The 26,186-nt window shown below is 34.9% G+C and overlaps 1 protein-coding gene across 8 annotated transcripts in view; it reads right to left on the minus strand.

Moving 5' to 3' along the window:
* Nucleotides 1–26,186, minus strand: part of LOC133193468 (atrial natriuretic peptide receptor 1-like) — a 265,764-nt gene that overhangs the window by 2,728 nt on the left and 236,850 nt on the right. For all 8 annotated transcript variants that reach the window (XM_061329427.1, XM_061329429.1, XM_061329425.1 and 5 more), the window contains 17 exons: nucleotides 17,348–17,537; nucleotides 16,712–16,847; nucleotides 16,311–16,402; nucleotides 14,174–14,312; nucleotides 13,810–13,894; nucleotides 11,761–11,887; nucleotides 9,191–9,289; nucleotides 7,714–7,791; nucleotides 7,418–7,594; nucleotides 7,161–7,326; nucleotides 6,850–7,005; nucleotides 4,798–4,969; nucleotides 4,474–4,623; nucleotides 3,598–3,721; nucleotides 1,300–1,368; nucleotides 1,019–1,193; nucleotides 498–596 (listed from right to left, as the gene is read on the minus strand). In XM_061329427.1, the coding sequence (XP_061185411.1) occupies nucleotides 498–596; nucleotides 1,019–1,193; nucleotides 1,300–1,368; nucleotides 3,598–3,721; nucleotides 4,474–4,623; nucleotides 4,798–4,969; nucleotides 6,850–7,005; nucleotides 7,161–7,326; nucleotides 7,418–7,594; nucleotides 7,714–7,791; nucleotides 9,191–9,289; nucleotides 11,761–11,887; nucleotides 13,810–13,894; nucleotides 14,174–14,312; nucleotides 16,311–16,402; nucleotides 16,712–16,847; nucleotides 17,348–17,537 (2,234 nt within the window). The remainder of the gene's footprint in view (nucleotides 1–497; nucleotides 597–1,018; nucleotides 1,194–1,299; nucleotides 1,369–3,597; nucleotides 3,722–4,473; nucleotides 4,624–4,797; nucleotides 4,970–6,849; nucleotides 7,006–7,160; nucleotides 7,327–7,417; nucleotides 7,595–7,713; nucleotides 7,792–9,190; nucleotides 9,290–11,760; nucleotides 11,888–13,809; nucleotides 13,895–14,173; nucleotides 14,313–16,310; nucleotides 16,403–16,711; nucleotides 16,848–17,347; nucleotides 17,538–26,186) is intronic.

Raw genomic sequence — 26,186 nt, forward strand, 5'->3', positions numbered from 1 at the left:
AACAATGGCCGTCATAAGCGATATCTTTTTGGCTACTTCAATTTTAACTCTAGATTCTAGCCAATCCGGTAAAAGCTTTCAAACTGCAACCCCGTATCCATTATCAACAAGAAAGAGGTGTACATGTATATGAAAGAAGAATTTGGATAATTGCAAGAAGTAATTAAAGGTTTATCAAGGCACGAAAATAGAGGTAAGGTGAGTATATAACGTGCATGGGTAGTAAATCGTTTATTCTAGACTTCTTTCCGACTTGTGCAATCAACTAATAGTACATACTCATATTCTCTATGACATCACGACATGACAGCTGTTTTTTCATTGGTTCCAAGGATCTAGCTAGATACGATTAAAATATCGGACCCCGATTTATTGGAGTAATCTGCCAAGGGTTTGTGACGGAGCAAAAATTCTTGGCTTGCAATGTCAAAAAAGGTTTTCTCAAGAACAATAGAGTAAGATCTGATCTTCTGAACTAATGGCTTAGGCAGACTTACGTAGTCCATTGGACTCCATTCTAGAGGCTGTGTTGACAGTATCTCCAAACAAACAGTACCGGGGCATCTTCATCCCCACCACACCGGCGCACACGGACCCTACAACACAGCATCATGGCATATAATGTACATTAAATATGAATTATGGTATACAGTCATGCCATGTGATCATACATTGTCACATAGTATCAACTGGACACGACGAGCTACAGGTCAGGGACATATTTTGTCTTAAAAATATTGATGAAACCCGGACATATATGCTTGATATATCTTGTCTATATTCAGACAAAGCTTTAAAGAAACACTGTCTAGTTTGTTGGGTATGCCAGGGCATTAACGACAATTTGAAACATTGGATAATTAGCATGTAAATATCGAGCAATCAACAAACTTAACTTTCACAGAAACCAGTTGGAATTGTAAATATAAAAATAGCCCTTCCCTTCCATTTCTCTGACAAATGTTATAAACGATTAACAAGTACTTCTTTTTCATTTTCAACATGTGGGTTATCGTACCTGAATGAATTCCAATACGGAGCTTTAACTGTTCTTTTGGTCTGTGTCGTATTTTGAAAGACAAAGTTTCGTTTAAAAGATTTAATGCCATTCTCGAAATTTCACGTGCATGTAAATTTCCATTTCTTGTGGGTAAGCCAGACACCACCATGTAAGCATCACCTATTGTTTCAACCTGTAGGAAGAAGTTCGTTGACATATGATGCTATCTTTACTTAGAATCGAATACAAATACTGATTATTGTTAGAGGTAATTGTGTTAGAGATGGGTGTCAACATACCTTGTATACATCAAATTTCTCAATAACGGTGTCAAACGTTGTATAGAGATCATTTAACAAATCAACAACCTGAAATTACAGAAAAGAGTACTTCAACCATTATACGTTTCTAATAGGACTGGATTAATAACTGGGTAGGTCGGAAACTCTTTATTATAGTAATTAAAGTATTTTTGAAAAATATGTACGTTTCTTTTTTATTTCTGTAATGTATGTTTACTATTTGAGTTTGGGCGACAAACACCTATCAGACTTGAAACATGAGGTCCATGGCCCACAACGTTCACCTGAAAAAAAACTTTGCTCTTTTGTTTTTTATCAGCAGATTAATTTCTTTTTTCATTCCTATGTTAAACTTAGATCATATATTATGGCCCAACCTTACCCCAGGGGATCAAGATTTGAACAAAATTGAATTTATAATGCCACATTAATATGACTAATTATAACTTTGCTGTTCTTGAGAGGACGATTTTGATAGATTTATTTCCTAAATACTAACATGTAAAACATATAAACCTAGATTTATATGATGGAGAAAACATTACAATTTACGTGTGCCATGTAAGATTAGGGCTCTGAAAACACATAAAAACAAGATGTGTTTGTGAAACACTGATGCCCCCGTATGGCAGCTTATGGCGAAGGTTAAAGTTTCTCAAATGCAAGTCAAAATCCAGGCCAAAAGATAAAAAATGTTAAATTTGAAAGCCCTAGCTGCAACTGTTCAAAAGTTATGGCGAAGGTTAAAGTTTTTTAAAAGTAAGTAAAACATCAAGGTCAAGGTCAAAGTTGTTGGTATCCAAAGGAGGGTCTTGTCACAAGGATTACATATGTAAAGTATGAAAGCCCTAGCACCAACCATTCAAAAGTTATGGCCAAGGTTAAAGTTTTTTGAAAGTAGGTCAAACTCCTATGTCAAGGTCAAAGGGTCAAAGTGATTGGTATCTAAAGGACGGTCTTGTCACAAGGATTACATATGTAAAGTATGAAAGCACTAGCACCAACCATTCAAAAGTTATGGCCAAGGTTAACGTTTTTTGAAAGTAGGTCAAACTCCTATGTCAAGGTCAAAGGGTCAAAGTGGTTGGTATCCAAAGGAAGGTCTTGTCACAAGGATTACATATGTGAAGTATGAAAGCCTTAGCACCAACCATTCAAAAATTATGACCAAGGTTAAAGTTTTTCAAAAAGTAGGTCAAACTCCTATGTCAAGGTCAAAGGGTCAAGAGGTTGGTATTCAAAGGAAGGTGATGTCACAAGGATTACATATGTGAAGTATGAAAGCCCTAGCATCAACCATTCAAAAGTTATGGCCAAGGTTAAAGTTTTTCAAAAGTAGGTCAAACTCCTAGGTCAAGGTCAAAGGGTCAAAGATGTTGAGATCCAGAGAAAGGCCTTGTCACACGGAATACACATGTGAAGTTTGAAACCCCAAGCACCAACTGTTCAAAAGATATGGCCAAGGATAAAGTTTTTCAAAAGTAGGTCAGACTCCAAGGTCAAGGTCAAAAGGTCAAAGTTGTTGGTATCCAAAGGAAGGCCTTATCACAAAAAATACACATGTGAAGTTTGAAATCCCAAGCACCAATTGTTCAGAAGATATGGCCAAGGATAAAGTTTTTCAAAAGTAGGTCAGACTCCAAGGTCAAGGTCAAAAGGTCAAAGTTGTTGGTATCCAAAGGAAGGCCTTATCACAAAAAATACACATGTGAAGTTTGAAATCCCAAGCACCAATTGTTCAGAAGTTATGGCCAAGGTTAAAGTCTCGTAAAATTTTGCAAAAGTGGGTCAAACTCCAAGGTCAAGGTCAAATATGACGGTACCCAGAGAAAGGTCTTGTCACAAGGAATACACATGTGAAATATGAAAGTCATAGCTCCAACCAATCAAAAGTTATGGGCAAGGTTAAAGTTGACAACAGACAGACAGACGAACAGATAAACAGACAAACAGACAGACAGGACAAAAGCAATATACCCCCGGGATCTTTCGATCCGGAGGCATAAAAATTCTCAATAAATAATATGGATTTCAAAGACATATATTACAAAAAATTACTTCAAATGGTGTGGTTGCTGAAGATATGACAATATTTCTACACACCTGGAATGACATAGATTCAAAACCGGAAATTGTGCGGATTCTGACACGATTCGTTGTATTACTGACCTGGAACCGTGTGAAATCTAAATACATGATTCTAACATTCATCTGGAACTTTGTGGATTATGGAGTCACGATTGTAACACTCACCTGGAACTTAATGGATTATCGAGTCACGATTGTAACACTCACCTGGAATGGTGTGGATTCTGAAGACATGGCAGTAAAGCCACAAATATCACTAAAGTAAATAGTCACACATTCAAAATTCTCCGCAGCAACAGACTCCCCACGAATTAACTGCCAAGCTACGGACCTGAAACGATTAAATTCATGTGTATGAATATTTTTGTAAAACATACAATTTATAAATAAATTTGAAACGAAATTAAACAAAAATTGATATTTATCTAAGTCACTTGATAGACTTAATATTCACAGTTATTATGGCTTTTAAATATAAAGATATACATTTCAAAGTTTAAAAAACACATGGACAGAGCATTTTGTAGAGAGTTGATTGCTCATTTAAATCCTCCTGTGTACGATATCAGTTTTGCTGATAGAACAGATTGAGTTTATCATGGACCTATGACTGATATGCAACAAACAATTACAGCAAAACATATCGACCGATTAAACTGTGCTGATCCTATTTATGATTTTGCAACCGATTGTGCTCATATGATGAACTCAACCTTATTTCAAGTTTAGATAAATTTTATTCATAAGTTTTTAAGGAAAACTGCAAATTTTACCTCTGAAACATAATAGTTGTTTTTAGAAGTCATATAAGAAAACCTATTAGGAATGTGCATACAGCAAACGGCAGTTTAGTCTATGAAAATCAAATCAAAATAGTAAGAAAAGTAGTCCAACATATTCATTATATCAAATTTACTTAGCAGTGAGGAAACTTTTGAGAATTAACCATCCTAAGAACATTTTCGAATAAAAATTGTAAAAAAGACAATAAAATATAATTCACAATGAACAGAAATTTCGCAGTTTAAGGTAATTCACATGAAAAACAAAAGCAGAAACCATACCATGACGTCACATACTTACTTCGGAAGCATTAAATATAAGAGATCCTCGGCCTTTTTCTTCTGCTCTAGGTAGTCGGCCGTCCTCTCCTGCACCAGCGCCTCCAAGTTGTTGGCGTATTGCTCCATCCGGGACAGTAAGTTGTCAAGGATATTGCCCTTATCCCCATCTCTGTAAACAGCACGTGACAGAAGTATAAACTTTCAGTGATTTTAATCTTTTTTTTTATTTCTAATGCAAACAATCCAAATGGCAAAACAAATGAACATTCGATGTTACCTATGTATCATCAATCCACAATTCAAGTTTTGAAAATGTGACAAATAAATAACAGTATAGACTTACTTATTTAATTTTCTGATTATGGATTTCAGGGCCTGAAAATCTGGTCGCTCCATTGGATCCTCCGCCCAACAACGTCTAATGACGTCAGCAAGTTCGTCACAAGGACAATCACACTCCTCTAATGATGGTCGGAAATATGGTTTTATTCCATTCTTTACTTTTTCATAAATCTCTGTGAACGAGTAATGTTCGTATTTAGTCACAATACTGCGTATCACAGTATTTCAAAACCTATATATAGATTCTACTGACAGCAACTGCTGAATACAGTGACAATTGTTTGACAAACTCCGGCTATAAGGTCATTCTATACGTAACATCAGTTTATGAACTGTATTAACCGTCTCTGAACTATATTCCCAATGGAATAACTTATTTGTAGATGTACGTGCGTGATCTTGCTCTAATAACTGTTTTTCGTGCCAGTTCTACATAGGACAGAATCTGAAACTGTGGTAATTATTGGAAGTAAATGAGAAAGAGAAGATATACAGTGTTGCTTTACAGCTCTGGGCCCCGGACCAAATCAATATATTTTTTTTTTACCCCCACAAGCTTGTTTCTGCTTTTGTGTAACCGTAGATTGTGACGAGTTCAAAATATCAATTAATCAATATGCGGTCAATTTACTTAACAGAACATAAAAGTACGATCTTTATTTTAGAAAATCCTCATTCCGCAAGCAGTATGTGATCATTTTTCCGTTTAAGGCAAATAACTGCAAAATTCCCGAGTAATTTCCAGTGGATTTGAGCTGGCATACTAAGTAATCTTATTCCAAACTCCCTACGAAATTATACATGTATTCAGGCTATAAGTTCACCTTAGCTCTGATGGAAATCTGTTGGGCGTCCGTTTATCTGCCATCTTTTCATATTTTACACGTTTATCCTCCAATAGAGGATAAAGTTTGCAACCAAACTCAACACAAAGCACGTTAGGGTAAAGATCATTCAAATTGATGTCTTTAAAATGAATGTCAAGTCCGTATAAAAGGGGGATCAAAATTTGCAATTTCTATTGGTGTCATTTAAATAAACATTGTACTAGAAGAGGCGAAACATAGGTGAAAGAGTCCATCATATTTGTTATTTATCGCTGTTAACAGGCGCTTTCTTAAATATAAAAAAGGGATATTATTTGTACTAGTATGACATAAATCTGAAGGAAAAGCTTCAAAATCTGACGATCAACTGGACGATTGTTACACTAATGTGTTGAAATTAAAGTGTTGCTCAAATCAAGGTCATGAGACTCAATGTAATAATGGAGTCAAAATTAACTGGAATACATTAGAACTTAATTTAAAAATCTTCTGTTCAAAAGCAGCAAACCCACATGTACATGTAGTTATTTTATGCAAGCATCTCCATGCACATTGTAGTAAGATACTAATTCATCAATATCACAGCTCATTGGGGTTAGGTTTGGGCAAAAAATAAAGGACCAAAGTAAACGAGAAAATTAATTTTTAAAAGAATTTTAGAATAAGCAGATCTTCAATTAGTCACTTTAATATGCGAGCAAACTCACTTGGTGTAATTCAGACCTGTTCAAACCATTTCCCCTGAGCTAGGGCGAGGCCTTAATAAAGGGTCAGATTTGGTTTTATTTGGAAACAATCCGACAGAAAACTTTTTAAAATTTTTCTCATAGCAGAGTTATTCAGAGCAATCATTCGGGGCGCGGCTTTCAAATGTCTGTAACTGGAGCCAATGAAAGTTCCAAATTCAAGAGGCACTTTCTTTCTAACTGAATGTGTTTTTCCCAATTTTCATCCCCCCCCCCTCCCAAATAAAAGAACTTACATGTATATTTGGATATATAGTAACTAAACATTCTAATCATGTTTCTGTATATTGTAAAACATGATATAAAGTTGATATCAAATCATCAGACACTCAAGATATGAGGGGTTTTAATTGATAATGATTCCCGAAGTATTCCCCAAAAATGTCACTTATCTTCCCAATTGTAACAGCCCTGGCTCTAACACCAAAACAAGTTGTGAGAGAGCTCTGTCATTCTTTTATGAGACAAATGAAACAGTACCTGAGGGTCCCAAGTCAAAGTTACTTAGGTAAAACACTCCCATTCTGTATACGATCTCCTGACATATAATGGCAAAGCTGTATACGTCTCCTTTCTGTGTCCCTTCCGGTGGTCTTTGGTGCATGCGCAATAATTCCGGTGCCGTCCAAAGGAAACCTTAAGTATATTTAAGGCATTTCTATGATACTCAGTAAAGACATAAGGTAATTCTGCATTTTAAAGTTATATGTATGTGTAAGATTTAACCCATAATTAAGTGTCAAACAGCACAACAATATGAAAAAGCTCCTTTTGTCCGTAGATTATCTTACTTCTGTAGTAGGCATAAGAGCCCTCTTCCACATCCGGGTCAGGCGTCCTTAAGGCATGTAGACCAAAGTCCGTGATTTTCAAAACAAATCTACCATCCACCACACAGTTAGTACTCTTAAGGTTACCATGGGAACGAATTTCACTACTATGAAGGTAGGACATACCCTGTAATTAATCAAAATCAGTAAGTATATCTGATTGACTTTCCTAAAAATTGAGTCTTTAACGAGTGTGTTCGTTTCCAATGTTAACTGACCCGAAGAATGTCTTGCATGAGTGAATATCGGAACATCCAGTCCAGTTTAATTTGTTCATTTTCCAGAACATCCTGTAGACTTCCTTTCTGGCAATACTCGGTGACAATACACATATTTGGCGGATCAATACATGCCCCTAGAAATCGCACAATGTGGTCATTCTGCAAATCTTTAACCTGTCATTAAAGAACAAATATGAGTTCCTTTTTTAATATCTGTACATAACCGTTTTATATCTTTTTATATACTTTGATAATCTAAGATAAAGATTTTCGTGATCGGTTCGAGTACTCACCCGTTTTACCGCCATTAACAATGGTTTATTAATGTTAATGCTACTTCGGTTGATTCTTTTGATCGCCACAATGGCGCCCTGAAATGAAGAAATACATTATACTCTTGACTTAATTACACTGGAAGCTCTTCTCCAAAGCAAGATGTTTTAATGCATGTAATAGACAACTTTTTAAAACAAATGTAAATAATACATTTCTTACTGATACACGTTTTTGCTAAAATTATGTGTTAGCAATGCTTATACTATTTCTAAGAACGATAACTCTTCACGCGCGGGTGTGTTAAGTTCAGACAAAGCGAAATTTTTTCATCTTTTCAAAACATCTTCGCAAGATCTATTTCAACTCTTAAAATGATTTTTAAAAAAGAGAATTAAATTGAAATCAATATAAAAAAGTTCTCTTTATTTCATAATAATGTTACATTTCTTACAGAGGGTTCAATACTTTGAACGATGACGTCACAACTGTATCAAAGCAGAATTTGAAGACGGCGCAGTGTGGAGCCATACAAAGGGGGTTAAGAAGCAAATACCATGTATATTGTATATGATTTATTGGAAATAAGGTGGATTAATCAGGTCTATTGATTTTATTGTCGTCGGTTATTTTTTTCCAATGAAGACAAGCATCCGTGACCTCCGTGACATCCAGGTCAGGATTTCCTCTGACATTGTTGACAACAACACAGAATGCAATATTTATATAAGTAATGAACTTATATACGCCTAACGGGCGTCATGGAATAAGTCTGCAGAGGAAATGTTGTTCATAACACCAATTTCACTGAAACAACGTTGTTCATTTCTTACATAAATGACAGGTACCTTTTTTTTTTATAGTTGTCGGTTTGTATAAGTTATTAATCATGTAGTATGTTAGTTTGTTCATGTCAGTCACCAATTCCATAGTTCTCAGTTCGTGGTACATATAGTGATTTATCATGTAGTTGTCAGTTTGTAAATGACAGTTTCTTTACTATTAAAGTTGGCAGTTTTTGGTAGTTACTGTTAGTTTATGGCAGTTACCTATCTTGTTGTTAGATTGCAGTAAGCAGTACAAGTTACCTATTTTGTTGTTGTTAGATTGCAGTAAGTAGTACTAGTTACCTATTTTGTTGTTGTTAGATTGCAGTAAGTAGTACTAGTTACCTATTTTGTTGTTGTTAGATTGCAGTAAGTAGTACTAGTTACCTATTTTGTTGTTTTAAGTTTTGGATAGTTACCTATCTTACAGGCACTTTGTAAAAATTCAAGCAGGAAGCAAGATGTTTGTAAACATAATCTTGTAGAAGTTATATGATGATAAAAACGTTCTAGTACTAGCCAGTTTTTAACCCTTTTTTGTTTTAGCCAGCTTGTTAACATTTTAATTGGTACTAACCAGTTTCTGATAATTACTTTTACCTGTCTATATATAGGAATGTTTTTACGGGTTACCTGCCCTGTGGGAACCAGTTTTTTTCCAGACACCCACCTTGTAGTATCCCGTTTTTGTGTACAGTTGTCTCTGGGCCACGTCACTAAGATGGACAGCTATTGTGTCACCAGAGCAGTCGCTAGTCACGGAGTTCCGCTATAATGAAATTCAACTCAAAATGCAAGAACATAAATTACTCTGATATCTTAAATCAAATCAATATATTGGAAAGGCATCTTTTTTCCCTTTTTTTTTAAACGTACACCTCTCTCTCTCTCTCTCTCTCTCAAATGAATAAAACTCAAAACTTTTGCCACTTTTTTATTGAATAAATAGTTTTTACATCGAAAATAATACCAAAAATAATAATTAATTAACTATGTAATTAGAAATTTTGGTTTATTAAGAAGCATATTTAAATCAAAGTCAGGAATGTACGTAAAAGAAACACTACACTAAATAACCGAGGTATTTATTAATGTTTAACTTTATGTACAGAAATATGTTTTCAATACGTTGTAAATGTATAGAATTATACTCAATGTATTTATTACGATATTTTTTCAAAAGTGAACTTTCCAATAAAAGCCCCCAAAAGGTATACGGTACTTCATACATATTTATAAATATGTGTATGATACTCCAATCCACAATAGTTACTTTGTAAAACAATCATAATTTATACTATATTTTCAAATCCTAAATTAAATAATTAGTTATCATGGTTATTTTTCATTTTTTATGTTATTATTAATAAACATAGATAGAGTTTGGTCAAGTATTCCAGTTTAATTAAAAAAATATTTTTCTTGACATGTTGATTAAGTCTAAAGGGAACACACAAACAATAGTATCACAAACACATGGAAGACAAGCAACTGAGGGACTCGTCAATACAATTCAGGCACCTCAGTAATCTGAGGGACTCATCAATACAATTCAGGCATCTCAATCTGAGGGACTCATCAATACAAATCAGGCACCTCAATAATCTGAGGGACTCATCAATACAAATCAGGCACCTCAATAAACTGGAACAGGTATGAGCAAATACTGCAGGAAAATGATTAACAAAAGGTAGCACATACTTAGCATTTTTTTTCAAAAGATTGAGCATAAAATAAGTAAAAAGGTAATCTAATGATATCCCACATACATGTAGCATTACCCAACAAATTTTCAAAACTATTAAACTGGCAAACATGGAGCACGAATATCATATAGTCAAATATAATGTATATATATGTATAATTATATATATGTATAAATATTTAAATCTTTATTTTCAAAAGGAAGTGACACAGTTGTCTCCCTGTGGTTATATCTAGGAAGGAGCCATTGTAAATCATTGTCACATTATGCTATAGTGTCAAGGGGAATAACTCCAGTCACAGAGGACTCGTTGACACTGCCTCCGGAGTTACCGTCCGTGTTATCATCCGGGAACTCTATCCTTATGGCTCGTGACACACAAGAAGGGACGGCCATTCTGCTCTCTTTCTTCAGCCTTTGTCCTCGATGCATCCAACATAAAAACTGGCGCGTGGCCATCAGCCTCAATTTGCTGAAAATATAGAATGTCATTAAGGATGCTGGATCGGCACTTGGTTGATCCAGGGCATTCAATGAATATTCTAGACAATCAGCGTTACTGACTTCGATTGAGTTAAAAAAAATAACGTAAACAAGATTACCGCATAGGAATCATAGCAGTTTCACGTTCACGTATTTATTTAAAAATAAAAACTCTATGGTCAAAATTCAAAAAAAAAAAAGAAGAAGATAGAATGAAACTTACCACGCTGTTAGATTGACGGGAGCCACGCCCCTCTGTCGACGAATGAGCATCACGTGAATGAAAACAGCCAATAGGACATCACGATTCAAAACTACATCTCGAAATTCTTTGTTTGATGTAATGCATCTTCCGCCCTCTTGGAGTATTCCATATAGTTCTAGCTGTCTGCAGCAGACCCGCTTTGTGGGAACCTCTGCAGCCTCGCACTGTCCGCATTGACACCAGTCCAGTTCATGCGCATCTGACCGTTCTATCAGCACGCGCCCTTCTGCGCATGCCTCTCCATTTGTCGTCTGTGGAGGAAACAGGGCTGCCATGGTATTTTAGTTTAACGTTTGTAATATATCGTTATAATTACCACGAAAAACGCTCTATATCGTTTTTATCTTAACATTCTACGAAATTAATCAATCTCCTCTTTGATAGCAATGTCATATGAACCATGTAGTAAATCATGAAGAGGTATACGAGACTCGAAACTTACAATAATAAAAAAAAGTAAAAGGGATTAACATATTATTTCATATGTTAAACTGGAAAATTATTATGAAAAAGAAACATTTTCAGGTAGTTTGAAATGTTATTTCATATTTAAAAAATTCGAAAAAAGAAAAAAAAACTGTGATCTAGGCAAGGCGTTAAAAATTAATTGTTAATCAGTAAACAACACCTGTGTCTTCCAAATCGATCGATAGAGAAAAACAGTTTGTACAAATATATTAATAATAAAATATCTCAGTTCTCTATTTAGAAATAGATAAGGTATCTGTATATGTAGACAAATTATTCTTGTTGCCAGAACAATAATTGAGTTCAATGGCTGACCTACCCTGGTCAAACTGAGGTTGCTGCCTTGACGCCTCATTTTTCGGTCGTTCTCCATGGTGCCGAACATGATATCATCCCAACGCACGCGCCAATTCATCTCCGCCAATTCTGCTTCAAGCTTTATATGTCTAAAAACAAAATATGAAAATCAGGATGTGGTACATGTACAGTGCTTCTTTTACGAATATCAAACTCGTGATGAGATTTTGGCATATAGGTGTATATAAAAAAGACAAAAAAAACTTTTGAATGACGGACTAAATCCCCCAAAAAGGCGAGACATGTATGGAAGGATGGATGGATGGAGAGAAAAAGAGAGAGAGATTAGATAGTATATATGTAGTACCCAAGAGACAAAACAGTAAAAAACAAAAAGAATTTCAGGAAACCCTTAATGTTCAAGTTCTCTACTGATCTGGAGATAAAAAAAGTCAAACCACTGAAGGAAACACGTTAAGTATCTAAGAAATACTTAATTAATGGGTCTCTACACACACCAATCTTTTGCTAAATTAACATTCAATACTTCAGCGCATGTGCGAGTTCTTAAACCTTGTGACTTTAATGAAGCATATGAGCTTCCATGCATCTTCAAGTTTTTCTCAATCGATGCAGTACAGAAACATATATAAAACCACAATATAAATCTCCATAATCTATTAATCACTTCGTTACTGGCTCTTCTGCATGATGTAAGCAGAGGTTACCGAACCTTAATGCCAAGCTTTTTGTTATTTTTTTTAAAATCTCGGTATATTCCGAAGTAAAATAAGGAAAACCAAGATTTTCGATGGATAGTGACGTCATACATGTACTTTAAATAGTGAATTAAATATACCGGGACTTGGGTTTCATGTATAGAATTTATCGATCAGGGTATTTACAGCGTACAAGTCAGAATGCTGTGGATTTTCATTATAGTATTAAACTATCTTTACCTATTGTTAAATGGATTACAAGCTGAGACTCTAAAAACTTCGTTATTCTACTATTGTTTTAATGATCTTTTTATCAGTAAACTTTTACATACATAGACCTATTAACACCCAGTCTATGAGCTGGCCCGTATAGAGTCCTGATGGTATATCTCCATTACTGACACACCTTCACAAGTAACAAACACTTAACTATTCTAATAAAACAATTAATTTAATTTTAATAAATTAAGCGTCCTTAGGAAACCGATTAAAATACGTCATTTTAACTGAAAACAAAAATTGATGACCCTGTTTATTGATTTATGACCCTCTTCATTGATTTCTACTTTGGGACACGGAATACTTGAGACATTTTCGATTTTAAACATCGCCTTTTCTTTCTTTTTCTTAACTCCGATCATTCTTATGAGTTTCTCTAATATAATCATTTCCCAATTTTGGTTTTATTTGATAGGAGTAAGCTGGAATATTAAATTAGGATTGACAAAATAATTCCCCTTAATGAACGACGTCTGCAACGCGCTCCGACAGCTTATGGCGTTTATTTTCTCCTCTAACAAAAATCAGACAATCTCAGCTTAAATCCACTTTAAAAAAAACAATACACTTGCGCAGTCACATCGAATTTAAGAAAATCACTCAAAGTAAAACCGACAAATACATCCTATCGTCCCTTAATAAATAAAACCCACAAATATCTTGTATCGTTCCTCAATAAATTATCGAGTTATTTTCTGACTAACTTAAATAAATACAAGGATGCAAGCTTTCATAGTTTGTTTTTAAATAAAGAACTTTTCATGGGAAAAAAACCCATGTCCCTGAAAGCTTTTCATCAGAAAAAACCAGTAATGGTTATCGTTTGCCACAATCCTTATGGTGTATATATAAGTAGTAAACCTTAAGATTTACTTATCTTGATTTTGGTTTTTGGTGTTTTTTTCTAAAAGTTCATCATAATTAAGTAAATCTACTGAAAACTCGAACCTGGCTGATAGCAGAGGATAGTAGAGGACAAAGGTCAGATTCCTAAATATAATAGTTATGTCTGTTTTTCCCTTGTAACCTACCTGTATATAAAGAAAGCGGCCACAAGGACTATTATAACCTACCTGTATATAAAGAAAGCGGCCACAAGGACTATTACAAGCAGAGTACCCAAAACTATGATCACAATACCATACTCCGGGAAAGGCTCTAAAACAAATAGCACACAATCAATTTTATAATGTTCAAACTTTGAAATTTTAAATTTGAATTTCGTTAGAAATTTCATCTCAGAATTTAAATGAAAGACATTTATAAGGATAAATATATGTATGAAAGGTACTAATATTATATAATTAAATGATATAATATACAAATAAAACTCGATGCAGTTTCTTAAAGACATTAATCAAATTGACTGTTCTTTAGAATATCAATTATTCAAACTAATCAGTAATGAATGATTATGAAAATGTAATAAAGCTCTACTTTCAGGAGGGCATTTGGCGCCGTCAAATCCACACTTGGGTGTATCCGGGGGCGCTGATTTCCTGTTTCCAGCCCAGTGTATTTTCTTCTTACGGACCGGCATATACTTTTTGTCTTTACCAAAATAATTAGCCACCACCTGTAAAAAACAAGAGGCCCATGGACCACATCGCTCACCTGAGCACCGTTGGCTAGGAAAGCGCAGAAATTAGTTCAATATTGAAAACCCTAAATTTATAATGGTCTGGTCCCAATACATTATGGGGGGGGGGGGGGGGTTATGATTTGAACAATCTTAAATTTTTCTTTGATTTCTAATGGCGTTAGAAGATTTTTAAAGATAATATTCCTATAAGTTTTATCTTCTACTTCCCCTCCCCCTCCACCCGTGTTATTGATTGATTTGAACAATCTTGAATCTACACTATCTGAGGATGCTTCTATATCAATACGACTAATCATTGCTTCGTTGTTCTCGAGAAAAGAATTTTTAATGATCTTTCCTATATATTCCTATGTAAAACTTTGATACCCTACTGTGGCCCAACCCTACCCCCAGGGATCAAAATTTAAACCTACACTATCTGAGAATGCTTCTATATAAATATGACTAATCATACCTTTGCTGTTGTTGAGAAGAAGATTCTTAAAGATTTTTTTCTATATATTCCTTTTCAAAACTTTGATCGTCCATTATGGCCCCAACCTACCACCTGGGGTCATGATTTGAATCTACACAACCTGAGGATGGTTCCATATCAATATGATCAATCATGATTTTGCTATTCTTGAGAAGAAGATTTTTAAAGATTTTTCCAATGTATTCCTATGTAAAACTTTGATGATTCATTGTGGCCCCATCCTACCCCCAGGGGTCATGGTTTCAACAAACCTGAATCTACACAACCTAAGGATGCTTCCATATCAATTTGACCAATCATGGCTTTGCTGTTCTTGGGAGGAAGATTTTTATAGATTATTTCCTGTATGTTCATATATAAAAATTGGATCCCCAATTGTGGCCCCACCCTACTCCCTTGGGTAATGATTTGAAGAAACTTGATTCTACACTACCTGAGGATGCTTCCTTATGAATATGACCAATCATATAGGCTTTGCTGTTCTTGAGAAGAGTAATTTTAAAGATTTTCCCCATGTATTCCTGTTTAAAACTTTGATCGTCCTTTAGGGCCCCACCCCATCCCCAGGGGTCATGATTTGAATAAATTTGAATCTACACTATGAAATAAAGGTTTCAGATAAGTTTCAACTTTTCTTACCGAATGGTTCTTGAGAAGAAGGTTTTTTAAAGATTTTTTTCCTTCATATCCGTATGTAAAAATTTGATCCTCCATTGTGGTCCCACCTTATCCCCCGGGGTCTTGATTTGAACAAACTTGAATCTTCACTACTTGAGCATGTTTTCTACATCAATTTGACTAACCATGGCTTTGTTGTTCTTCGGAAGAAGATTTCAAAGATTTTTTCCTATATGTTTCTATGTAAAACTTTGATCCCAAATTCTGGCCCCGCCCTACCCCAGTTATTCGTGATTTAAACAAACTTATATCTAAACTACAAAAAAAATATTTCACACAAGTTTCATCGTTTCTGGCTATCAGCCAAGGATGCTTTGTAGCAAGTTTGGTTAAAATTGGTGCAGTGGTTCTGGAGAAGAAGTCGAAAATGTGAAAAGTTTATAGACGGACGGACGGACAGACAGAGAGACGCCGGACAAAATGTCATCAGAAAAGCTCAGGTAAGCTAGAATTAACACAAATTAGCGTTGCTTCAAATACCACACAGAACAGTGAACAAGACATCTTGTAAACTTCAACAACGGAAAATTACAATTTGTAACCGAAAATTTAGGTAAATATAAAAAACATTGTGATGTTTCTGCAGAACATTTTGATAGTTCATAAAAGGAGCATTTCTTTTCCAAAAGAAAAAAAGATTGTAAGGAATGTTGATAGAAATCAAAATCGATTATCACATGCACTTACTTTAAAATAATAAACACTGATATACTAAATATTCTAGTAAAAAGGTCGGAAAATGATTTTCGACAGTATTAAAAACAGATTTGTTCCGACTACATCGGAAAGACATATTGATGTACTTCATGTCTGGATACCTCAAATTTTCCAGTCGTCGGGTTCATGTCCAGTAGAGAATAGTCGGCATTTCTGTCGCCATTAACATCAATGCTGACAGTTCCGGTGATACCTATGCATGACATTAGAATTGATTTGCATTTCTGAAATTCCACTTCAATAATTGATTCTATCTCAAACAAAATTCTATGGAAAAAAACAAGTATTATATAATGCATTTTTTTCTTTTTCCATGTTCATGGCTGAAGTAAATTTATAATCAATAGTGCAATGCTTATTTTATGCATATTATGACTTTCTATCAGGTACATAATGATGCAAAGAAACTTTTGATATTAGATATTTACCTGATCGACCAAGATCGATATGATTTAATATAATTTACAGAGAAAAAGAACGTTGTAATTGTAAGAATGCTTACCTTCAAATGTTCTGTTCCACATCCGATGGGTGATTTCTGTGCCATTTGTAATGGAGCGGTTGTTGGCAAGAGTCTCATTAAGGGCGAGAGCATAAAGTATCACAGCGTCGTGAAATGCACCAACAAAACTGTTCACCTAGTACGAGATTACAACGAGATTACATGTGATCCATCATAAACGATATTTTCTAAATTTTGAAATTATCACGGAAAACTGAAATAAATATAAATTTTACTAATTCAGATACATGTATAAGAGTAAACAAATGATTTTTTGGTTGATATTTTGAATTATATACATGTAATATAGAAAATGCTGAACTTTGATATCTTTTACTTTAATAATGATTCATAGTTCCCCTGCTGGAGTAAGAACTCACAACAAGTTGGCCTACATCAAAAGAATTGTGTCAAAGGTATAAAACTAGTTTTGTGTCTAAAAAATACTATCTAACTTTAATCCATAAACATTTCTAAATAATATAATATAACATTATTGGTTAATGTAAATGAAAGTAATTTACATTCTGTATGGAAATTAGTTGGACCATTTAATATGTTTTCATGTGAAGAAGTGCGCTTAAACACATGATTATATATATTGTACTGTAGTGACGTAATGATGATATCACGAACCTCATCCTCGCCGTAAGTGAAGCTGTCGTTTCCGGCTCGCTTTTTGACTTCCTCGGAGAAGCCTCGGTAGGCTGGACTCGTTGGTTTCCGTAGAGTTACCGTCATCAGGGCCTCGTAGGCTTTCCTTGCCTTCTGGTTTCGGTCCAGGGTGTCGTTCTCCCTGTACCAGGGTTTCTCACTATCTTCTTTACTGTTTTAATAAATAACATCTTCTTTAGTGTTCATTTACAGTAATGTTGGAATTTTTTTTGAGATATATTTTTCTACATCGGTATGTAATGTTTTTTTTTTTAGTTTCACAACTTTATTTAAATATTACGATGCGATATATCAATAGGATCGTTTCACACGATAATTATGCCTTTTAATAATGTTTGTCAATAATTATACAATAGCTTTAATTTCAAACGGAAACAGATCACTTGAGCTTGCGCATTTCCCACGTAATTAGGAAAAACAGAGGACTTTCAAGCACAAATGTACTATTCTGCAATATGCATCCTGTCTGTGTACTTCACGCAAGTACTGGAATTTGATCGGTTGGTCGCCACCTTTGAATGTTATATGTTTATTGTACCAGAATATGGAAGGGAATTACCGCCAAAAGTCTATTTATCTTGCTTTTATTCTTATTCTGCCTACTTCTTTATTCTTTGTTATTATTGTAACTATATGTCACTTTATTGTTTTCATATTCGTCTTTATTACATTTCACTTCGAACTTTTTTCATTCTTCATTTTGTCCTTACTTCTATGTTGCTTTATTCTTGTAAATTCGGTCTTCTTTCTTTTATATTGATACAGTTTCTTTAATAAATAATTATGATCATCTCTATTACAAATGTAAATTCAGTCACGCAAACCATGAAGCGTATTCAACGAAGACGAATATAAGTATTGTGAATTTAATGCGGCATTATAACGCTAGGTGGCAGGGTGTTCGCTGCGAGTGTTGGTAAAATTAGGTACGCAAACCCGGGCCGAGGTTATTCGAGATTTTTCAAATTTCTGCCTTAATACTTTATCAATCGAACCCAAATTTTCAAGTTATGTTAGTTATAGGTTTATTAGTATAAGCGGTAAAATTGTCCCGAAATGCTCAATATTTTAGATTTTCTCGAAGAAAATTATTTGATTTCCAAGTTTTTGGAAGGCAGTATCAAGCTGACATTTTTAGTGGGTTTTTTTTTTGACAAAAAGCTAATAAATCTATAAATTATTCTGATGCTAAACAATATATTTTAACTATTTATAAGCATTTCTTCTTTCAAATGTGCTTTTGTTGCTTTAAATAACACGTTTTAAGAAAATCTGGGTCATTAAAACCGGACCAATGATGAAAACTCCAAAATAATTGTGTATTTTCTGTCACCTGAAAAATATAAGTAACTCTATTCAAGTTATTTGTTGGATGATTGAATTTCAGTTTTATTGATATAAAAAAAAATTAAATATTTTGATAATTACTAGTATACCCTAATAAATTGAGTTGTTTTTCAGGACCCCTATATATTCTTCCACTGAACTGACATTTCTTTATTTCAGGATAATAACTGTTCATGCGCAGTTGCTTGATTCTGGGGACCGCGGGGCTAGTCTGGTTTCGGCCAACCCATAATGCAATGCTCTGCAAAGTAGTGCGGTACGTCATGGGTAGGCGTGGCCGGAACCAGGCTAGACCGGGGCATACTAGAAACTTCCCCCGGTTTTTATGAAAATATGTATTGATTTTTTGTATAGAAATAGCACTTTTCAATAAAGAAATAAATATCTCTAGTAAGCACACAGTGTTTGACATCAGAATAACTCAAAAAATTATTTTGTCAATGTCTCGTTTGGCAAAAAATACGTAAAATGTCGGCTTGATATTGCCTACCCATCTTAGCAAATTGAAGTCAAAAATCGCCAAAAAATACTCTAAAATATTGAGATTTTCAAAATTTAAATACATGAATATAAATATTGGCAATTTTTACAGCGAATACAGATAAAACTTAGAGACGTAGCATTGTTTTTGAAAGGGGCAGCCAGAGAAAAAAAAATAACTTACCTAAAAATCTTGACAAGCAAAAAAAAAAAAACAAACAAACAAACACACAAACAAACAAAAAAGAGAAAAATTCTTCAAACTCGAAAATTTTATGTGGGGGGAGGGGGTCCAACTTCTTTCAGTACCAAATTTTACTCATACGTCACTACGTATATGGCCCTTATTTGACTAAACTACAACAAAAAGTGGGAGGGGGTCAACCAGACTTTCATTGAACATTTCAGTAGTAAAAAGTTATGGCTAGAAAAATGTTTGGTGGCCAGCCCCCCCCCCCCCCCCCCGCTACCGGTGTCAGATTGTGAGACTTACCCCATAGTGAGTCTTCCCCCCGGAAGTCTTGCTATATAGTGACACTTCCCTTCCGGGGGGGGGGGGAGGGGGCAATGACTATATAGTGAGCCTTCCGCCCTAAACGACCATAGTGAGACTTCCCCTTCCGTGTTTGGTCAGTTTCGATTTTATTTACATCGACGATGTATATATTGCATATTTAGGTAATGATCTTATATAACAAGAGGCCCATGGGCCGTATATCGCTCTTCTGATAAACTGTACAACCTATCACTTCTATTTGAAGCCTCGAAGTATCCTGTATATTTAGATAAACCCTTGAAATTCCAATTCATAATCTGAGAACCCAAGATGATTCTAAGCCAATTAGTACCTGAGAGTTGGTCATGGTGACCTACTTATCACTTGTCATTCTCTGAAGACCCATCAACTAAGTTTGATGATTCTAAGCCAATTAATACCTAAAATATTTTTTAAAATTATAACCATAAAATTTTATAAGTAGGTCAAAGTGACCTACTTTTCAATTGTTTTACTCCAAGGACCCAAGATGCAAAAGTTTGATGATTCTAAGCCAATTAGTACCTGTAATATTTAATTAAAGCCATAAATTTTCAAAAGTAGGTCACCGTGACCTACTTTTCAGTTGCTGTACTCCGAGGACCAAAGATACATCGACTGACAAGTTTGATGATTCTAGCCAATAAGTACCCAAAATATTTAATTACAGCCATAAATTTTCAAAAGTAGGTCACAGTGACCTACTTTTCAGTCAACCTACTCCGAGGACCAAAGATGCATCAACTGACAAATTTTGACGATTCTAAGCCAAATAATTCCTGAAAATATTAAATACAGCCATAAAATTTCAAAAGTAGGTCACCGTGACCTACTTTTCAGTTGTTGTACTCCGAGGACCCAAGACGCATCAACTGACAAAGTTTAATGATTCTAAGCCAATTAGTACCCGAAATATTTGACTAAAGCCATCAATTTTCATAAGTAGGTCACCGTGACCTACTTTTCAGTTGTTGTACTCCGAGGACTCATGACGCTTAAACTGACAAAGTTTTATGATTCTAAGCCAATTAGTACCCAAAATATTTTATTAAAGCCATAAATTTTCCGAAAGTATGTCATGGTGACCTACTTTTTAGTCGACCTACTCCGAAGACCCATGAGGCATCAACTGACAAAGTTTGATGATTCTAAGCCAATTAGTACCCAAAATATTTAATTAAAGCCATAAATTTTCAAAATTAGGTCACGGTGACCTACTTTTTAGTCGACCTACTCTGAAGACCCAAGATGCATCAACTGACAAAGTTTGATGATTCTAAGCCAATTAGTACCCAAAATATTTAATTAAAGCCATAAATTTTCTAAAGTAGGTCACTGTGACCTACTTTTTAGTCGACCTACTCTGAAGACCCAAGAGGCATCAACTGACAAAGTTTGATGATTCTAAGCCAATTAGTACCCAAAATATTTAATTAACGCCATAAATTTTCAAAAGTAGGTCACTGTGACCTACTTTTTAGTCGACCTACTCCGAAGACCCAAGATGCATCAACTGACAAAGTTTTATGATTCTAAACCAATTAGTACCTGAAATATTTAATTATAGTCATATAAATTGAAAAGTAGGTCACGGTGACCTACTTTTCAGTTGACCTTTTTGAGGACCCAAGATGCATCAACTTACAAAGTTTTATGATCATAGGACTTAAAATGTCCAAATTATGCCTCTAAAACGCTTTGAAATCGAATGCCTGCAAAGTTCAAAAAGAAGGTCACTGTGACCTACTTTTTAATAAATATGTTTTATGGCCCCAAGATGCATCATCTTACAAGATTTAATGATTCTAAGCCTCCCCGTATTCGAATTAATGACCTTAATTGTTTTAAAAAAGATTAGCCATAAAATTCAAAAAGTAGGTCAAGGTGACCTACTTTTTAGTTGACGTACTTTGAGGACCCAAGATGCATCAACTGACAAAGTTTGATGATCATAGGCCTTAAATTGTTCAAAATATGCCTCTAAATCATTTTGAAAAAGAATGGCCGCAAAATTTAAAAAGTAGGTCACCGTGACCTACTTTTGAGTCAACATGATATGAGGTCCTTATATGCACCAACTGACAAGATTTGATGGTCCTAGTCCTTATAGTAAGCAAAATATCAACATTTTAATAAAATGTAATTTTTGGTCAACTTTGAAGTGACCTTGAGACCACACCCTTTGCCCCAGGGTAAATCCCCGTGCAAATTTTAATCTACAACATATTCTCATCCTTTTGTGTAAGTTTGGTGATAATCTGCCCAGTGGTTCTTGAGAAGAAGATTTTTTAGCAACCAGTACTTTTGTTTCTATTTTCCTAATTATCTCCCCTTGTTAAAGGGTCACAACCTCAGTTTTAGTATAAAAGGGAGCCCTTGGGCCAAGGATACCCTGTGACAAATTTGACAATAATTGGCCAAGGGGTTCTTGAGTTATTGCCCATATTCTAAAAATTTTACGCACACCGCACACCGCACAAATGGCCATAGCATTAGCTCTTTGAGCCTTTGGCTCAGAAGAGCTAAAAAAAAGATGAATAGTTTCAAATGAATCAATATAAAAGTGCGCATTAAAATTTATCGTGCACAGCAGATTAAAGCATTATTCCGAGACGATTCTTATCAGAAGAAAAAAAGACATAATTAGTTTAACAGTAAAGAGGTCATTACCCGTAGAAACGTGCAAATTTACCTATGTTTACCTGCATGGTTAAGAAGTTTTAATTATAAAAATCACTATTAAAATGTTTTAATTATTTATTCATATATTTATTTATTCATTCATATAGGACGGATTACTTTTATCCAAACACTGAAAACGTTAGTATAAAAACATTGTTTTACAATAAAAAAAAAATACTCGGAAACTAAATTAAAGGGGGAAGTTTCGCTATGAAGGGGGAAGACTGACTATGTAGTGAGACTTTCCCCTGGAGAAGTCTCACTATATAGGTAGTCTTCCGGGGGAAGTCGTACCATCTAGACAGCCTACAGGGGGAGCGACACCGGGTACATGTCTGAACCTGTAACATACATATTTGAAAATTTGGGTTCGATTGATAAAGTATTAAGGCAGAAATTTGAAAAATCTCGAATAACCTCGGCCCGGTTTGCGTACCTAATTTTACCAACACTCGCAGCGAACACCCTGCCACCTAGCGTTATAATGCCGCATTAAATTCACATTACTTGTATTCGTCTTCGTTGAATGCGCTTCATGGTTTGCGTGACTGAATTTACATTTGTAATAGAGATGGTCATAATTATTTATTAAAGAAACTGTATCAATATAAAAGAAAGAAGACCGAATTTACAAGAATAAAGCAACATAGAAGTAAGGACAAAATGAAGAATGAAAAAAGTTCAAAGTGAAATTTAATAAAGACGAATATGAAAACAATAAAGTGACATATAGTTACAATAATAACAAAGAATAAAGAAGTAGGCAGAATAAGAATAAAAGCAAGATAAATAGACTTTTGGCGGTAATTCCCTTCCATACCAGAAATCGATCAGTCCAGTACATTATGATTTTTTAGCAGGTTATTTTCTTTGTTTGTTGTGTACAGTCTGTATTCTAGTCATTAAGTTTATTCAGTACTCTGTACTATATTTTAACATGTAAATTTACTCTAATTCTCTAGGTCTTTATCGTTTCTACCACCGAGTACAGAAATTTTAGGTCATATATCACAGGCACTTGTTTCGTATACGGGGCACCCCCTACTTATTATTTTTACCATAAGGTACCTAACTCAATTCCAGGCACCCCCGCTTCAAGCTCGTATTTTGTTAATATATCAATCATTAACCTACTTTAAAATGACATCGTTCGCTTCGAGAGACTTTTTCTTGTCACTTAAATCGTTTCAGAGACTTCCGAGTATTCCTTTCAGAGGTCTCTGGTTTTATCCTACATTTATAACCCCAACCGGAAGTTTTGTATCCCATCTAAAGTCTTATTTTGTATCGAGGTAATTTTCGAAGAATAAATGAGTGGTTTACAATAAAGAGGCTCAACCAGAGACGTCTGAAACGATTTAATTAACAAGAAAAAAGTTTCTCGAAGCGAACGATGTCATTTTAAAGTACCCGGTAGGTTAATGATTGATATATTAACAAAATACGAGCTTGAAGCGGGTATTCCTGAAATTGAGTTAGGTACCTTGTGGTAAAAATAATTAGGGGGTGCCCCGCATACGACACAAGTGCCTGTGTCATATATATATATTTACTAAGGGATATAGAACATATAGCGAGATTGCATCTTGACTTCGAGAGATCAAGGGTTTCGAGAGATTGAGATGTCGAGAGATGTAAATTCGCTTAGTTAATAAGGGAACAAGATGTGTTCGTGAAACACTGATGCTCCCGTATGGCAGCTTATGACGAAGGTTAAAGTTTCTCAAATGCAAGTCAAAATCCAGGCCAAAAGATAAAAAATGTTGGTACCCAAAGAAAGGTCTTGTCTCGAGGAATACACATGTGAAATTTGAAAGCCCTAGCTGCAACTGTTCAAAAGTTATGGCGAAGGTTAAAGTTATTTAAAAGTAAGTAAAACGTCAAGGTCAAGGTCAAAGTTGTTGGTATGCAAAGGAAGGTGATGTCACAAGGATTACATATGTGAAGTATGAAAGCTCTAGCACCAACCATTCAAAAGTTACGGCCAAGGTTAATGTTTTTCGAAAGTAGGTCAAACTCCTATGTCACGGTCAAAAGGCCAGTGGTTGGTATCCAAAGGAAGGTCTTGTCACAAGGATTACATATGTGAAGTATGAAAGCCCTAGCACCAACCATTCAAAAGTTATGGCCAAGGTTAAAGTTTTTCAAAAGTAGGTCAAACTCCTAGATCAAGGTCAAAGAGGTTGAAATACAGAGGAAGGTCTTGTCACAAGGAATACACATGTGAAGTTTGAAACCCCAAGCACTAACTGTTCAAAAGTTATGGCCAAGGATAAAGTCTCATAAAATTTTGCAAAAGTGGGTCAAACTCCAAGGTCAAGGTCAAATATGATGGTACCCAAGGAAAGGTCTAGTCACAAGGAATACACATGTGAAATATGAAAGTCATATCTCCAATCAATCAAAAGTTACGGACAAGGTTAAAGTTGACAACAGACAGACAGACAGACAGGACAAAAACAATATACCCCCGGGATCTTTCGATCCAAGGGCATAAAAATCGGGACTGGAGACTCACTTCGAGCGATCAAGAACTTGGAGAGATTAACTGTAATTCTTTAGGTCTAGTATCTTAACATTGTATGGGTACAGTTATTTTGTCGGTGTCTGTACCACATCTAGCATTGATAACAGTAATTTTGTCCGTCAATACAACATCTACAATTGAGTACAGTAGTTCTGTACGATATCTACCTTTAAGTACTTAAATTCTGTAGATCCTGTACCATATCTAACATTTTGTACATTATTCTGTCGGTCTGTATCATACCTACCATTATGTACATTAATTTGATCCTGCTGTACGATATCTAAAATTGGATAGAGTATTTTTTTCGGTCTGTTCAATACAAATACCATTAAGAACAGTAATTCTGCCGACCTGTATGCCACATTCAACTAATTGAGTTCAGTAATTAATAAGTCTATACCACATTTTACTAAAGAGTGCAGTAATTCAGTAGGTCTATGCCACATGTACTTATTGAGTGTAGTAATTCTGTAGGTCTATGGCACACTGTACTAATTAAGTGCAGAAATTCTGTAGGTATATGCCACATTTATTGACTGGGTGCAGTAATGATGTAGGTCTTTGCCACATTTCAGTAATTCTGTAGGTCTACACCAAATTTTACTTATTGAGTTCAGTAATTCAGTAGGTCTATGCCACATTTTACTGATTGAGTGCAGTAATTCTGTTTGTCTATGCCACATTTTACTGATTGAGTGCAGTAATTCTGTAAGTCTATGCCACATTTTACCGATTGAGTGCAGTAATTCTGTTTGTCTATGCCACATTTTACTGATTGAGTGTAGTAATTCTGTTTGTCTATGCCACATTTTACCGATTGAGTGCAGTAATTCTGTTTGTCTATGCCACATTTTACTGATTGAGTGTAGTAATTCTGTTTGTCTATGCCACATTTTACCGATTGAGTGCAGTAATTCTGTTTGTCTATGCCACATTTTACTGATTGAGTGCAGTAATTCTGTTTGTCTATGCCACATTTTACTGATTGAGTGCAGTAATTCTGTTTGTCTATGCCACATTTTACTGATTGAGTGTAGTAACTCTGTTTGTCTATGCCACATTTTACCGATTGAGTGCAGTAATTCTGTTTGTCTATGCCACATTTTACCGATTGAGTGCAGTAATTCTGTTTGTCTATGCCACATTTTACTGATTGAGTGTAGTAATTCTGTTTGTCTATGCCACATTTTACCGATCGAGTGCAGTAATTCTGTAGTTCTATGCCA

The sequence above is a fragment of the Saccostrea echinata genome, unplaced genomic scaffold (genome assembly GCF_033153115.1).
Source record: "Saccostrea echinata isolate AGI-Se365-2 ecotype Australia unplaced genomic scaffold, CSIRO_AGI_Sech_v1 ptg000027l, whole genome shotgun sequence".
NCBI classification, from domain to species: Eukaryota; Metazoa; Mollusca; class Bivalvia; order Ostreida; family Ostreidae; genus Saccostrea; species Saccostrea echinata.